The sequence below is a fragment of the Callospermophilus lateralis genome, chromosome 8 (assembly GCF_048772815.1).
Source record: "Callospermophilus lateralis isolate mCalLat2 chromosome 8, mCalLat2.hap1, whole genome shotgun sequence".
Lineage (NCBI taxonomy): Eukaryota > Metazoa > Chordata > Mammalia > Rodentia > Sciuridae > Callospermophilus > Callospermophilus lateralis.
Window position 1 is genome coordinate 117,826,076 of NC_135312.1, and position 16,726 is coordinate 117,842,801.

The 16,726-nt window shown below is 34.0% G+C and overlaps 1 protein-coding gene across 2 annotated transcripts in view; it reads left to right on the forward strand.

Moving 5' to 3' along the window:
* The window catches only part of Prmt9 (protein arginine methyltransferase 9), a 43,946-nt gene that overhangs the window by 21,836 nt on the left and 5,384 nt on the right, over positions 1-16,726 (forward strand). For both annotated transcript variants that reach the window (XM_076864328.2, XM_076864329.2), the window contains 2 exons: positions 356-539; positions 2,443-3,160. In XM_076864328.2, the coding sequence (XP_076720443.2) occupies positions 356-539; positions 2,443-3,160 (902 nt within the window). The remainder of the gene's footprint in view (positions 1-355; positions 540-2,442; positions 3,161-16,726) is intronic.

The window sequence follows — 16,726 nt, forward strand, 5'->3', positions numbered from 1 at the left end:
TATGTGGTGCTGAGGATCGAACCCAGGCCCTCGCACGTGTCAGTCCAGTGCTCTATGGCTAAGCCACAACCCTAGGCCACCATCATCCCTTTTTAAACAAAATAATCCTTGTGACTTTGCTACTTGCTTTGTCATCCAATATATCACGAAATTTCTTGCAGTGGTGATGTCTATCTGCCTATTCTTTGAGTAGCTGAGTGATACTCTAATATAACAGATCAAAATTCCTGATCCAGTAGTCTTGAGGTGGTTTTAGATATCCACGTTACTGGTTGCTTCAGAGTGCTGGGAAGGCTATTTCAGGGATGTTCAGTGTATGAAATCCTCTCATTCCTTTTACATTTTTTTCCCTAAGGAATTAAAAAGTCTTGCAACTAAAAAACCTGACTCAATTACTATTCCTGTTGTTAAAGAAGGCACATTAGATGCTGTTGTGGTCTGGTTTGTGCTTCAGCTCGATGATGAACACAGTTTATCCACAAGTCCTAGTGAGGAAACATGTTGGGAACAGGCTGTTTACCCTGTGCAGGACCTTCCAGGTAGGTCTTGTCTAGTTTTTGTTTTGTTTTTTAAAAAAACGTGTTGCTTGAATGCTCTGAGTATTCAAATCATGACTAAAAAGGGAAAAAACAAAACTCATAAAACTTTGAATATGAAGTTTTCAGTCAAGGGAAGTTGGTTAAATCTTTGAGAAGTTTTTTTTTTTATCAAAAGTAGATATACATAATTAATGTAAGTAGTTAAAGAAGAGAGATTAAAACCAACTCTGTTACATGCCACTCAAAAATATTTATCACTGGTTTTTTAGTTATCAGTAAGTGAAAGAAATGCTGTTTTTGCTGTTGTTTGTGTTTTAAATGGAAAGTATTGGAAAATGCTTTTAGTGCAGGAGTTTTAACCTCTTGATGTATCTGATAACATCTGTGGAGACTCAGTCATAAATATGCACATACTAATATAAACAAAAGCTGGCACTTCAGGGAGTTCATGGATGAGTGAACTTACTAAGGAAGTTCTGTATTAAAGATAATTTTTGCATGGAAATTTTTTTTTTTTACAGCAATTTGATGAGTTTCAGTAAGTTTACAGCAGTTGAATTATATAGAAAAGCTCTACCCTTTTTAAGTAGAAAGTACATTTCGTTTTAGTCTCCTAAGGATCTAATTTGACAAGGTTATTAAGTTATGGATCTGTATAGTGTGTGACTAGTGTGATGTTTTTTAATAGGTAGATTTGGATTCATATCTCAAATCTGCTACTTTCTGACTCCCTGTAGACTGGCCTTGCTAGTCATTTCTCCATTTTTGTTGTGATATATATATAAATGAGATGGCACTGTCTACGTTTTAGCAGTATTATTGTAGGAATTATTAGAGATAAAGGGTATGAAATATCTGCTACAGTGATTGGCACTCAATAAATTATACACACACACACAAACATATATTTTATATCTGTATATTTATTTTCTCTCAGAGTTAACTTAAATGTCATTTTAAAAATTTTTTATCAATTGTTTTTTATAACTTTATTTTATTTATTTATTTATTTTTATGTGATGCTTAGGAAGGAACCCAGGGCCTCGAACATGCTAGGCTCTACTGCCGAGTTACAAACCCAGTTCGAATTGTCATTTAAAAAAAAAAAGTATTTTTGGAGAAGAGTCATTTAAAATGTCTAAATGTAAGAATAACAACTTGTACTTTTAACTGGTTCTAGAGCTGATGAGAAGGTATTATGATTATACATTTTCATTGTAAAGTTTTACCACATGTGAAACTCATAGAAAAGAGTACTTGTAGAACATAGTTCTTTCTTACACTTTGAAATTCCTAAGCATGCAAGAATATCTAAAAATTAACTGATTAGAACTATTTCAAACAGGATTCTGATGAATGCTGACTTGTTTTTTGGAAATTTTTTGTAGAGAAAAGAATGTCATGTTAAGTTAAAGTGAAATTTGATTTTGATTCCTGAATTTTTTCTATGGCCATACCACCGTGAACGCACCCAGTCTCATCTGATTCCTTAATTTTGTCTCTCTTTAGTTTTGTTAGCTTTATTACCAAAGATGATTGAGAATTCCCTGCAGCCATCTGCCCCGCCTCCCTGACTCCTCTTCCCTATGATGGTACCTATCGATAGCAGTAAACAAAACAAAACAAACCTATAATACAGATAGTGTTACAGTCCAGTAATAGAGCTCTTAAGTCTTTCTGTTATGGTACAAATTAGTCGAATTTCCAAATTTTAGTTTTTCCCTAGTAAAGCTGGTGAGATTTTCCTAGTTTTTTAAAATAGTAAATTAATAGATGTAATCCTTTCTGTAGTTATTAAAAGAATTGGGGATTAAATGGGGGGGATTGGAGATGTTTATGTGATCTTCAGGCTAACAAGCATTCCATATTAATCAGTTATACTATTTCTCTCTTATTAATGAAGACTACTGGATGAAGCCTGGAAATCATGTGACAATGGAAGTATCTTGTCAAGACTGTTACCTAAGAATCCAAAGTATCAGTGTTTTGAGTTTGGAACAAGAAATGGAAGTTACAAAAAGTTTTACTAAGGATACAGACTTGCTATCTTCGGGAAATGAGGCTGAACTCTGTAGTGCCCTGGCTAACCTTCAAACCAGCAAGCCAGATGCTGGAGAGCAAATATGTGTATTGGAATCCACAGAAATTGCTTTGCTTAATAACATCCCATATCATGAAGGCTTTAAAATGGCAATGAAAAAGGTATTCTCTTCATTGACTCCAGAAAAACTGTGTCAGGTGATGGATCCTCACTGTGAGGATAATGAAATGAGCTCAGGAACTGGAAGGCAAAACACTGTGCAGAGCACCTCCGAACCTTTATATGTGTTAGATGTGTCTGAAGGCTTCTCTATTCTGCCTATAATTGCTGGCACACTCGGGCAGGTTAAGCCTTACAGTTCTGTGGAAAAAGACCAGCATCGTATTGCTCTGGACCTCATATCTGAAGCCAATCACTTTCCTAAAGAAACACTTGAGTTTTGGCTGAGACATGTGGAGGATGAATCTGCTGTGTTGCAAAGGCCCAAATCAGACAAGTTGTGGAGCATAATCATACTGGATGTCATTGAGCCATCTGGGCTCATTCAGCAAGAAATAATGGAAAAAGCTGCAATATCGAGGTAAACCACAAAATAGAAATTTTTAGTTTTTTTCAGTCTCAAACATCACATAAATTCTTTTAGTTCTTTAAGGGCACAACCATAAAAATGAAAGACCATTGTGTGTCAAGCATTGTATTTGTGATTTCATGTTTACCTCTGTGTGCATATTATTACTGATTTTTTTTTTTTTTTCCCTGAAGAAATCTCTGTACTGTAGGAGTGAAGAAGAAAGTCTACTTTGTGTTAGGATAGCCTATGTTAATATAAGGACTTAGGTCAAAATCTATTAAAATAGGTAAGATGTTCAAGGTGAAAAAGATTAAAAAACCAAATTTATCTTTTATGATGTAAGAAATGTGTTCATGTTTGATGATATATTGGGAGAACTCATTCTTGAGAATGAGTACCAGTACTCCCGAGTCTTAATGTCTTTATTTTATAATATAGTTCTCTCTCTAAAGCTAAAGGTATTTCTCCTTTAACTTACGTTCCTCAATGTAAACTTGGCCTTATTATTTAATATAGAAAGTAAATTTGGCTATGTTTCAAAGTCCTTTTGTTATGATGCTGAGATCTGCAAAGAAGGCAATATATAACAGTTGGAAGCCCAAACTTATGAAAAATAAATTTTTACCGATTAAAATTTTACATTATAGGGAGAGGGTTGTTTTGTATTAAAAGAACGGTGGGAATGCAGACCCAAGATTGAAATAGTATAAAGTTAAATTATCTATTCAAGAAAGATACTTGACAAACCTGGGAAAAAAGTATTTTGCTTACATAGTTAATTATAGTCAGATTTTATATGCAGTTTCTTTTGTTACTAACATTTATTGCTTGTGTGTGTGAACCAATAAAAACAACCACTGTGATTTTCTTTTTAAACAATCTTGTATGTATATATTATTATACTGGCTCTGATCTTAAATAAATTATGTAGCTATGGAGGCTTAAGTATATATACATATAATTATGTGTGTAATTTTAAACAGATGGACCTGAAACAAGATCTAAAAGAGTTCATATCCAGTATCAGATTTGTTCCTGAATTTACTAAGTTGTATAATTTCTTTGACAGATGAGAATACTGGGTTAAATGTCTTTGAAGATGGTTCAACTCTGAATTTCTTATATAGTGAAGTTTAACTTATTTGATATAGTCACCTTGGAAAGTCTTATATTTCCCAAATGATTTATTTTTAGTTTTGATTTAATTTAAATTTATAGGAAAATTGCAAGAATAGTACAGAGTACTTTTTTACACATATTTATAGATTGTTTACATTTCTTTTATAATTTTCTTTGATTCTTTATTCTACTTTTTCTTTTTTGAGAATAGGTTAGAGGCATAGTACTCCTTTACTACTACATAACTTATGTATGTATTTTTTTTATTAGAGCATTATAGTTGCAAACAGTAGTTGTGTACATTTTGAAAAAATCATACATGTGAGGAATTTGATTTTAAACTCTCTCTTCCTTTGCTTCGTTTCCTACTTCCCATTATTCTCTTCCTCTGTGTTACTGATATTCCTTTCACTCATTTATTTAGTTTTGACTTGTTCTTTCTACATGTACATAAAGGTGAAATTTACTGTGTGTATTCATATATGTGTATAATGTGATTTTGTTAAATTCATTTCATATTTCTTCCCTTTTCCTGTCTTTTCTTTCTCCCTCTTGTTCTCCTCCTCCTATTCCATTGATGTTACCTATATCTTTATGATATTAAACCCTCCTCCCCCTTACTGCTTTCTTTCTGTTATTTTGCTGTAGCTTCTACATATCAGAAAGATATTTGGCTCTTTTTTTTCTGAGTCTGGCTTATTTCACTTAGCAGGACTGGTATTACTTCTGAGATAACTCAGCAGAAAGTCCATTTGGTTCTGGGCTTGCCCTTTTTTCCCCTAAGACTTTTCATTGCTGTATTGATCTGTTTAGGGTTTCTGTATCTTCCTGGTTCGATTTAGGCAGGTCAGAAATTTGCCAATATCTTCTAGATTTTCCAGTTTATTAGAGTACAACTTTTCAAAATAGTTGTTTTTTCAGTCTTTATTTCATCAATTTGGCTCTGATCTTATTTATTTACTATCTTCCACTGACTTTGGAATTAGTTTGTTCTTCCTTTACTAAGGCTTTGAATTAGAGCATAAGCTTATTTATTTGGGAATCTATTTTTTTTATTTAGGTACTCAATGTTCTAAATTTTCTTCTTAGAACTACTTTATACCATCTGAGAGATTTTGATATATTGTATGTCCTCATTTGTTTCAAAAATTTTTCTTGAATTCTCTTTTCTTTTTTGATCCATTCTTTATTTAAAAGAGTATTCTTCAATGTTTATGTGTTTATGTGGTTTCTATGGTTTTTCTTGCTGTTGATTTTTAGATTCATTCCATTATGATGTGATAGGATATATGGATTATATCAGGGTTTTTTTTTGTGTGTGTGTGTTTGCTAAGACTTAAAACACTGAGACCTAGAAGATGATCTGTTTGGAAAAGTTTGCATAAGTTGCTGAGAACAGGGAAATTCAGTTGTTTGGGGTGAAATATTCTGCACATGTCTATTAGGTCCATTTGATTTGTACTGTTATTTAGGTTAGACATGTCTTTATTAATTTTATGCCTTGAGAACCTGTCTTCATGATAAGGGTTGTTGAAATCACAATATTACAAGTATTATTTTATTGGGGTTTAACAGATATAGTGTTCAGCATTTTAAAAAAAAAATATAATTGGATGTGCTGACATTTGTGGCAAATATACTTACTATCATTATATCTTCTTGTTTGATTGATCCCTTTGCCAGGATGTAGTGTCCTTTTTTTGTCCCATGATTAATTTTTGCTTGAAATCTGCTTTATCAGATATGACAAAGTTTTCTGACTCCATTTGCATGGTCTGTTTGTTTCCGTCCTTTTTCTTTCAGCCTGTGTCTTTGCTAATGACATGAGTCTCTTGCAAATAGCATCTAATTGCATCTTGTTTTTTTTTTTTAATATTTATTTTTTAGGTGTAGGTGGACACAATATAATGCCTTTATTTTTATGTGGTGCTGAGAATCCGGGTCCGCCCGTGCTAGGCGAGTGCTCTACTGCTGAGCCACAATCCCAGCCTTGCATTTTTTTTTTTTTAACCCATTCTGCTAGTCTGTGTCTTTTAATTGAGGAGTTGAGACCATTTATATTCAGGGTTTTCATAGCTATGAATTTGTGGTTTCCTGCCATTTTGATTTCTTGTTATTGATTGCTCTTCTATTGATATTCATTTATTTAGACACTTTGGGATTTGTTTTTGGATTCCTCTGTGTGCAGTTTATCTTTGTAGTACTGGATTAATGGTCATGGATTCTCTTAGCTTACCGTTGTTATGGAAAGTTTTTATTTCTCCATTTGAAAGAGATCTTTCCTGGGTATAGCAGTCTTGGCTGGCAATAGTTTTCTAATAGAGCTTGTAATATTCTTATTTCAGGATCTCCTTGATTTTAGTGCCTGAGGCGAGAAGTCAAAGGGTGAACTCTAAATATGACTTGATGTTTCTCTCTTGCAGCTTTCAATATTCTTTATTATTTTCTATGTTAGCCATTTTGATTATGATGTGTCTTGGGAGAACTTCTTTTTTGATCTGCTCTATTTGGGGACTTGTATGATTCCTGTGTGTGAATAGCTATCTAATTTCTGATATGGGGAAAGTTTTCTGTTAATATCTCTTTGACAGTTTTCTTTATGCTTTTATACTATATCTTCTATGATCTCTTCTATACCGGTGACACTCATGTTTGATCTTTTGATGTTGTCCCAGAGTTCATCATTTTTTTCTCCTTTATTGAATACTATTATACTCCAGTTCATGTGCCCTGTATTCAATCCCTGGTATTTTATCTGTAAGGGCTGAAGTACTATTTTATTTTTTTTAATATTTACTTTTTAGTTTTTTTAGGTGGACACAATATCTTTATTTTTATTTTTATGTGGTGTTGAGGATCGAACCCAGTGCCCCGCGCATGCCAGGAGAGTGCGCTACTGCTTGAGCCACATCCTCAGCCCTGAAGTTCTATTTTCTACACACTCTAATCTGTTGTTGATACTTCCAAGTGAATTTTAAATTTGATTCATTGGTTTTGAAATTAAATGATACGTTTCATTCATTCATGGTTTTGATTCCATGAATTCTGATTTGCTTCTTTTCCATATTTGTATTTCTTTATTGAAGTGATCTGTCATCTCCTGTATTAGCTCTTAATGCATTCCTTAGATCTTCTTTTAGTTCATTGAACATTTTAATGAGACAGAAGCAATTTTTTTTAAAATTTTTTAATATTTATTTTTTAGCTGTAGTTGGATACAATACCTTTACTTTAGTTATTAATATGTGGTGCTGAGGATTGAACCCAGGGCCTTGTACTCGAATACAACATTTTTAAGTGCCCAAAGGAAAAACATGTAAAACTGAAATTTTATATTTAGAAAAACATTCTTTAGGAAGGAAGGCAAAATAAATATATTTTCATATAATGAAAAGCTAAGAGCCAGCAGATTTGTTTGAAAAATAATTATTGGTCTTCAGACAGAAAGAAAATGATACTGGAAGGAAAACTGGGCATCAGTGATAAAGAGAAAGCAACACAATAACAAATATGTGGGTAAATGTAAGAGGTTATCATCTTTTTGTCTTCTTTAAGATATGTTTTTGACTTTTGAAAGGAAAATTAAGAAAATATCTAAAACTGAACAGAAGGGAAAATACTGCATATAAAAATTTGTGGGTGCAATGAAAACAGTGCTTAGAGATTTATAGCATTAAATGCTTATGTTAACTAAGAAGAAAGTTCTCAATAATTTTAAACTTCCTAAGTTTAAAATGATGATCAAAATAAACCCAACACTAGCCCAAAAGTACAAACTGTACAAACTATATACCTTATAGATTTATTAGATCAATTTCTGGAAGAGCTTGAACTACCACAAGAACATGAACATTTAGATGGTCCAGTGACCATTAAAGAAAATAAGGTCCTAATAGGAAAATCTCTAAAAAGATCTTCAGGTATAGATATCAGTGATATCATTAGAAAATTTTACCACACATTTGAAGAATTAATACCAATTCTTTACAAACATTCCCAAGAAGTAGAAGAACAGGGAACAATTCACAGTATACTTTATGAAGCTGGTATTACAAGATGGTTGAACCAGAAAAGACAGTGTCAAAATAAAACAATGAAAGAAACCCCAGATTAATAGACCAAAGTCCGTCCTGTATAGACACACAAATATTGACAAACAATAAAGACCTATGAATGTATAGATTGATGTAGAATAATTATGATAAAATTCAGTGTCCATTGATAAAGACTTTTAGAAAAATAGGAATAGAGAGTATTATGGAGTTTTAAATTATATCTCTCAGAAGATATATTTAGGTTCCAACTCCACACATAGGAATAAGGCCCCCCCTCATTTCCCCCCAGAAATGGTATTAGTATGATTTAATTACCTCAGGGACTGGAGTTAACATCATTCATGGTTCATTGGGGTTTGCATCCTTATAAAGAGATCAAGGCAAGCTTTGATTCAGTGTGATTAGGAGTCCTTATATGATTATCTTCATAATAATCAAAGATTATTATCTTTGATTTACATTTGTAGTGAAATATTTTAATTCCCTTACCTGTCATTTTGGGTACATTCCATAGGTATTTCTTTGTGGTTTCCATGGGTGTTTCATTTACATACAGAGGGATCCCACTATAGCAGTGTCACTCTAAAGCAGTGTGATTTCAGTAGTGTACAGAATGCTGCTGTACCTCTGCAACCCTACCTCCTCAGCTACTCATGTTACATGTGTGTACACTGTGTTTTCCATCTTGTGGAAAACAAAAAATAGCACTAGCTTTTACAATTGTCATGAATTTGCTTCCTAGAGATATCTAAAAAACTGAAAACCGAGTAATTTTAAGTGTCCCACTAATTCCTGTAGGGTTTTCATGAGTGTTCTAAATAGAGTAGTGGTACATAACGGTTTAATCCGGAGCAGTTCCTTAACCTTTGATTGTGTACTGTGACATTGATACTTTTGAAGGATTTAGGCTAGTTTTTTGTAGTATGGCCTTTCATTTAATTTGCTTCTTCAGGATCAGATTTATGCTATATTTTTTTTTAAATTTTTTTATTAGTTGCTCAAAACAGTACAATGATCTTGACATATCATACATTTGATTGCAGTATCACATTGGTTTTACAGCCACATTTATATATATAGCCATATTAGTGTCTCTTGTATTCTGCTACCCTTCCTATTCCCCCCTCCCCTCCCTTCCCCTCCCATCACCTCTCTCTACCCACTCTATGACACTTTTCTCTCTTTTTTTCTTCCTCACACCATCTTATGTAATTTTGCATAACAATGAGGGTCTCCTTCCATCTTCTGTGTGATTCCCCTTCTCCCATTCCCATGCATCTCTCATCCCTATTTAATGGTAGTCTTCTTCTCAGGCTCTTCCTCCCTGCTCTGTTTTGAGTCGCCCCCCTTATATCAAAGAAGACATTCGGCATTTGCTCCTTAGGGATTGGCTAGCTTCACTCAGCATAATCTGCTCTAATGACATCCATTTCCCTGCAGATGCCGTGATTTTGTTATTTTTTAGTGCTGAGTAATATTCCATTGTGTATAAATTCCACATTTCTTTTTATCCATTTATCTATTGAAGGGCATCTGGGTTGGTTCCACAGTCTAGCTATTGTGAATTGTGCTGCTATGAACATTGATGCTATGTATTTTTGGTGGGATATTATAGATATGGTGTTTGAGATCCCAGTGCATCGTATCAGAAGGCACAAATCTATTTTTCCTGTTATTAATGATGTAAACTTTGATTACTTGGTTAGGGTTTTTCCACTGAAACTTTGAAATTTTTCCCTTTGTAGTTAATGCTTCATTAGTGGGTGTTAGTATTTTAAGACCATATAAATGTACAATTCCTCATCAGACCTTTATTTGCGGATTTTAATATCCATTGATTTTTTAAAACCCTTCTGTCCAATATATTAATTTATTTTTACTTGGGCTCCTGGATTCTATTCTATTGAATTATAAGCCATTACTCTCATTTATTTGTACACAAATATTTGTGATAGCTCTATTTATAATACTTGAAAACCAGAAATAATACTAGTATGCTTGCATCTATGGTTACTATAGTACACCTGTATTGTGACATACCACTAAGGACTATTTATACTTGCAGAAACTTAAGTCAGAGCCCAAAGAATTATGTTAAGTGAAAATAGTCCCCAGAGAACATATAATCAAATTTATGATTGTGTTGAAATTACAGAGATGGAGGACAGATTGCTTGGGATTAAGAAGAAGGTAGGTGCATTTATAAAAGTATATGAGGCAAATGAGTGTAAGGATATATACTTACAGGCTCCTTAAAAGGGTAACAAGAGTGATCTTGTTATTAGTGATAGAAATGTTCTGGATCTTCATTTTCTAATTTTCTACATCTTGATTATGGTATTGTACTCTATTTTGCAAGATTTTACCACTAGGAGAAACTGGGTAAAAGGACATGGGATCTCCTTGTTTTATTTCTTAGAACTGCATAGAAGTATATGACTATGTCAAAACATAAGGTTGATTTAATAAAAACAGCCACATGTATTTATCAGCTTGTTAGTCTGAAGTAAGTTAATGAAGTGGTAGACTTTGAAATGTTTTGACACACCACTGGGTTCATTTATAGATGACCTCTTCCTATGAGGTGAGTGGACAGTTCCAGTCCCCAAGTGTTAGATACCTTCTTTGGTCTAATCAAGGAATTCTCTTGATGGGGTTAGATGTCTGACATCTTCCCAGCTAATTTAAAGTTGTATCTATAGGTATGTATTTTGATGCTCAAAGTAGCCCAGATTTGGCCCGTTGGAGTTCCTTCAAACTGGCTTCGGTATCTTTTTGATGTGTTCTCAAGATGCTTAAGCATATACTAACTTTTGGTGCAATCAAATGTTTTATATTAATATTGTGGTTTTTTTTTTTGCTCAGCCTTACAGTCAGTCTTTTTCCAAGGAACCCTGGTTCCTTTTAGTGGAGATATTTGAGATCAAGATTTTGATGACAGGTATGATCATTGCTAATGATGAGTCATTGCTTGTAGGCTCTCTTAAATGTTTAAAGCTAGGAAATGTATGTTACGCACATCCACACGTCCATAATCATACATGTGTACACATACACATAAGTATTTTTTACTTCTGTATCTATTTTATTTGTTAAAAAAAAAACAACCTTGTGCATTCATCCTGATACATTTACTTTCAATCCACTACCATAATGTTCATTGTGGTCCCCCTTTCATATTTGTAATTCTCTTTCTCATCAGTGAAGAGTCATCAGTATACTCACTCTCCTGCTCATGCCTTGAGTATGTATAAAATCATTTCAGATTTGCTAAACTTATACCACTGTGGAAAGCAAGCCTACTAACTAGAGGGTAATTGTTAGTCTAGTGTTTTTGTTTTTTTGTTTTGTTGGTACTGGGGATTGAACCCAGGGACACTCTGTACCACTGAACTGCATTCCCAACCCTTATTATTTTTTAATTTGAGACAGGGTCTCCCTGAATTGCTTAGGCTGACCTTGAACTTGTGATCCTCCTGCCTCAGCCTTCCAAGATTCAGTGTCCTCAAGCTTTTTCCCAAAATTTTGTTTTAGGAATTTTATAGTTTTAGGTCTTCTGTTTAGGTGTTTAATCCACTGTGAGCTAATTAAAAAAAAATTTTTTTTAGTTGTAGATGGACACAATACTTTTATTTATTTACTTATTTTTTAATGTGGTGCTGAGGTTCAAACCCAGGATCTTACATGTGAGGCTCTTCATCACTGAGCTACGACTCCAGCACAAGTTAATTTTTATATACAGTTGTCAGGTAAAGTTCCATCTTTATTTTTTTGTGTTTCCAGTTTCCCCACCATCATTTTTGGGTTAATTTATGGGCTCTCTCTTCTACTCCATTGGTCTGTATATCTGTCTTTATACCAGTACCACTGTGTTTTGGTTACCGTTGCTTTGTATTGTAATGTGTTTTGAAATCAGGAAAAGTGAGGCCTTTGATATTCTTTTTCAAGATGGCTTTGTCTATTCAGGGTCATTTAAGAGTCCATATAAATTAAGGGTGAATTTTTCTGTTTCTGCAGAAAACATTGTTGGTATTTTGATAGGGCCTGCATTGAATGTGCACATTACTTTGGGTAGTGGGGACATTTTAACAATATTGTATTTGCATCTATGAACATGAAATGTCTACATTTCTGTATGCCTTTAATTTTTTTCAGCAAAGCTTTATGGTTTTCAATGAATAAATCTTTTTTTTTTTTTTGGTTCTGGGTATTGAACCCACTTACTGCTTACCCTAGCCCTCTTTAACTTTTTATTTTGAGAAAGGGTCCCAACTTCTGAGTGCCTCTCAGAAGTTGCTAAAACTGTCCTTGAACTTTAGATTTTCCTGACTCAGACTTCTCAGTTTTGGGGATTACAGTTTTGTGCCACCATGCCCGGCTTCAATGTACAAATCTTTTATTTCCTTTGTATTTTTCCTAAGTATTTAGATGCTATTGTGAATAGATTTTTTTTTAAAATTTTCTTTTCAGACTGTTCATTGATAGTTTATCGAAACATAAATGATTTATATATTTTTTTCTATCCTGTGATTTTGCTAAATTAGTTTATTCTGTTTTTTGTGAGGGGGTTGGGGTAGAATCTTTAGTGTTTTCCACATGTAAGCCTACAATCAGAGACACTTTTACTATTTGAATGTCTTTTTTTTTTCTTATTTTTTATCCTTGGCTAAGACTCCAGTACTTTGTTGAGTAGCAGTTACCAAAATGTGCACTCTTTTTTTTTTTAACCTAATCCTAGTGAAAAAGCTTTCAGGCAGTGGTGTTTTATTTTAATGGAACCTGTAAATGATTTTTTAAAAAGCAGTTTTGGTGATAAAGCAATTTGTCAGGGGGTCTGTTTTGTCTGAATGATAGCTTATCCTAGTAACAAACAACTTACATGAAGGCTATCTGCAACTCCCCTTCCCATGTTTCTCAACGAGGAGGGAAGTGTGGTGTTATTAATAATGGCATTTTGGTTGAGACAGTTCTCGTGTGGGTGTGTCTTCATCTTTGGCATCTCTGGGCCTTAAATTCTGGTAGCAGCCTTAATCCTTGTTTAAACCAAGATTCTCCCCAATCCCCTTTCTCAAATACCTTCTGAGTAATGCTTCAGCCTAAGTAGCAGCCCAGTCTCCTTTATAGGTACTTCTGAATGTGTAGAATTATTTTGAGCATGGGGCCGGAAGCATGCAGATACTCTCACCCAAGCCTTGCTATTACTGTCTTGAGCCTCTGTGTATGTGTTGGGGTAAGGGGGACTCATGACGCATCAAGGATGAAATTAGAATGATATGGGCTGAATGATAAAGGGCATCTCTCTCGCTGGACTACAATAATAGGACAAGGAGAAATGAGTCACTTAGAAGCTTTTGCGTTTAAGACTATATTTGCCGTTAGTTTAAAATGTTCATTCTTAGACTCTTGTTCACTCATATAGATTAAAATACAGAAGAAAGCTTGATAAGCTTTTATCTAACATTTCAAATTTTGGAGGGTTGGAGTACAAAGAAACATTGAAACTTCAGTGTTTTCACCATTTATGGTTAGACTTTTAAAGTGGAACATATTTTTTATCATTGAAGACACAGATGGTTCTGAAGTATCAGTTAAAGGGTTGGATTAAGGAGTAGAGGTGTGACAAAATACTCATGTTGGTAAAGATAAGCAGTTTCAAGTCCAGTGGTATTTTATCTGAACGTAACTTAACATTCCTGTTCATGATAGTAACATTGAGGTTAAAAAATAGTTTTAGAATGTTTTAAAGTAATGTGAATGTCATCTTTTAAAGTAATTTTTATGCATTGTTTTTTGTATCTTTGGCATGGTTCCTAGTTTGTGGTTCAAACTTTTCTCACTTTTAGGATTTGGTAAATGAATGTTGACATTTTCTTCAGTCTATTATTTCTTGTTACTGCCTAGGATATTGTAATGTTATAATAAGAAATATACATTGGTGTTCTCTAGTTCCTATAGAAGAACTTCTAAAACCTTAGAATTTTCTGGGTGATAGGGTAAAATGAGTGCCTTTTATAAATCCAACCATATCTGAGTTCATTCTAATGAGATATCTCTAGGTGAGCCTCTAAACAGCTTTGGGAGGCGGGGGAGGGGGTGGTGGGGAGCTGGTTGCCAGAGGAACCATGTGATTAGAAGGTTAGAAATTTCAGTCCTGGAGAAGGGAGTGGGGCTGGGAATTGAATAATGTATCACCAGGGACCAGTGAATTAATTATGCCTGTGTAATGGTATTTCCATTACAAACAAACAAACAACGCCCCCCCCCCCCTCCTTTAGAACAGATAGGTTCAGACTTTCCAAGTTGGTGAACACATTGAGGTGCTGGAGGATAGCTTGTGTGCAAACCTCTATACTCCTCTCCCATACCTCCATATTAAAAAAACAAACAAAAAAACACCCTATTTTCCTTTTACTCACTAACCACTCAGTATAATAATTCTGATACCAGATGTGCAGGGATTTCTCATCAAATACCAAGAAGTTCTTAAGTATACACCAGCAGGGTGTCCTCAAATTTATTTCTACCTACCTGGAGATGGCATCAGATCCCCCAGGTTAAGGACTCAGTTCTACAGGACTGCCTCCAACTTCAGGTGCCAGTTGCATACAGTAGGTTGTTACCTTTTCTACCAATTGGCTATAAATTTATCAATTTGTAAATCTACTCTTCAGGTTTGATTAATTTGCTAGAAGAGCTCACAAAATTTAGGAAATTTTACTTACATTAACATATTAAATTTTAAATTTTTATTTTGAGGAAGCAGGGAATTAGTTTGAGAAGTGATGGTGAATTGTATGTAATTCTAGACTACAGTATTACCTTTGCCCTATGTATACCTTCTGTTTGGCTGTTTCTGAATTGTATTCTTTGTAATAAAACAGTATATGTAAGTAAGATGTTTTTTCTCAATTGTGTGAACCATTTTAGCAAATTTTTGAAACCAAAGAGTGAGTGCCCTGGTTAGGTTCAATCCTAGTACCAAAAAAAAAAAAAAAAAAAAGTGGTGGGTGGGTGGTATGGACAAAGAACACAACCTCTACTTTACACCCAGATTCACAAGTCTGGAATCACAGGTATGATTAATGCTTTGTCACATCTGCTTTATGATTCTCTTCATGAACCATTTACAGTAAGTTCTGAATATCAGGGAACCCCTACTTCTTTGGAGTATGTGTCTTAAGAACAAGTTATTCATCTATGTAGTATATAGTGAACAAAAATCAGAAAATTTACATGGGCTTTATATTATTATCAAACCTACATTTTTTTTTTTTTCCTTGTCTGGGGATTGAATTCAGTGGTACTTTACCGCTGAGCTACATCCCCAGCCTTTTTTATTTTGAGACAGAGCCTCACTAAGTTGCTGAGGGTCTCAGTAAATTGCCCAAAGAGTCCTTGAATTGCCTCAGCCTTCTTAGTTGCTGGGATTACAGGTATGTACCACTATACCCAGCTCACTAACAAATCTTACTCCAGTTTACTATTTGTCACAGTGTTCTTCATAACTTTTTAAATTCCTGGTCTCAGAATTCAATCCAGGGTCACATTTTATGTTTAGTGTTCATGTCTCCTTAATCTTCTTTATTCTGATAGTTTTTATGTTTCCTTAGTCTGTTTTTTTCTGAAAATTCCTCAGTCTTCATGACATTAACAGTTTTGAAGAATTTAAGCCATTTATTTTATAGACTGTTCTTCATATTTTCCTATGATTAGATCCAGATTACCCATTTTTAGAGAGGAATGATTACCACAGAACTTTTGTCACACTTGGAAGCACATAGTGCTGCTTTATCCCATGATTGTTAAAGTTAACTCAGATCATTTGGTTTAAGATGTATCACCATTTTGTCCACAGTTTCCCTCTTTGTAATGAACAGGTCATTTGTGGGGGTATTATTATGAGTACCTCTTACTTGAAATGCTTAGGACCAGAAATGTTTGATTTTTTTTTGAATTTTTGAATATTCATATAAACCTAATGAGATAGCTTAAGGAAGGAGCCCAGGTCTACACATGAAATTCATTTATGTTTTATGCACACCTTATACATAGGTGTAGAATTTTATACCTATAAGTAGCATTCTAAAAGTTTTTGATTTTCGAGTGTTTCAAATTTTGGATTTCAGGATAGGAATGTTTAACCTGTAATTTTCATATCCATGGATGACCCTTGCCTGCATCTGAGGACTTCTGTCCATCATCCAGCCAACTGGTTATTTTTGTTTCATAGGTCAGTGGTCGCCTTAAGTTTGACTTGTTGGGAAATTATTTCCAATGCTTTACCATTCTGAACCACCAGCTGATAATAACATAAAGTTCATTAGACTATACATAATGTGTGGCTTAGTAACTCATGATTCTTAGTTATTTGATATTCATAAAAAGTAGGAAATCAAAAAAC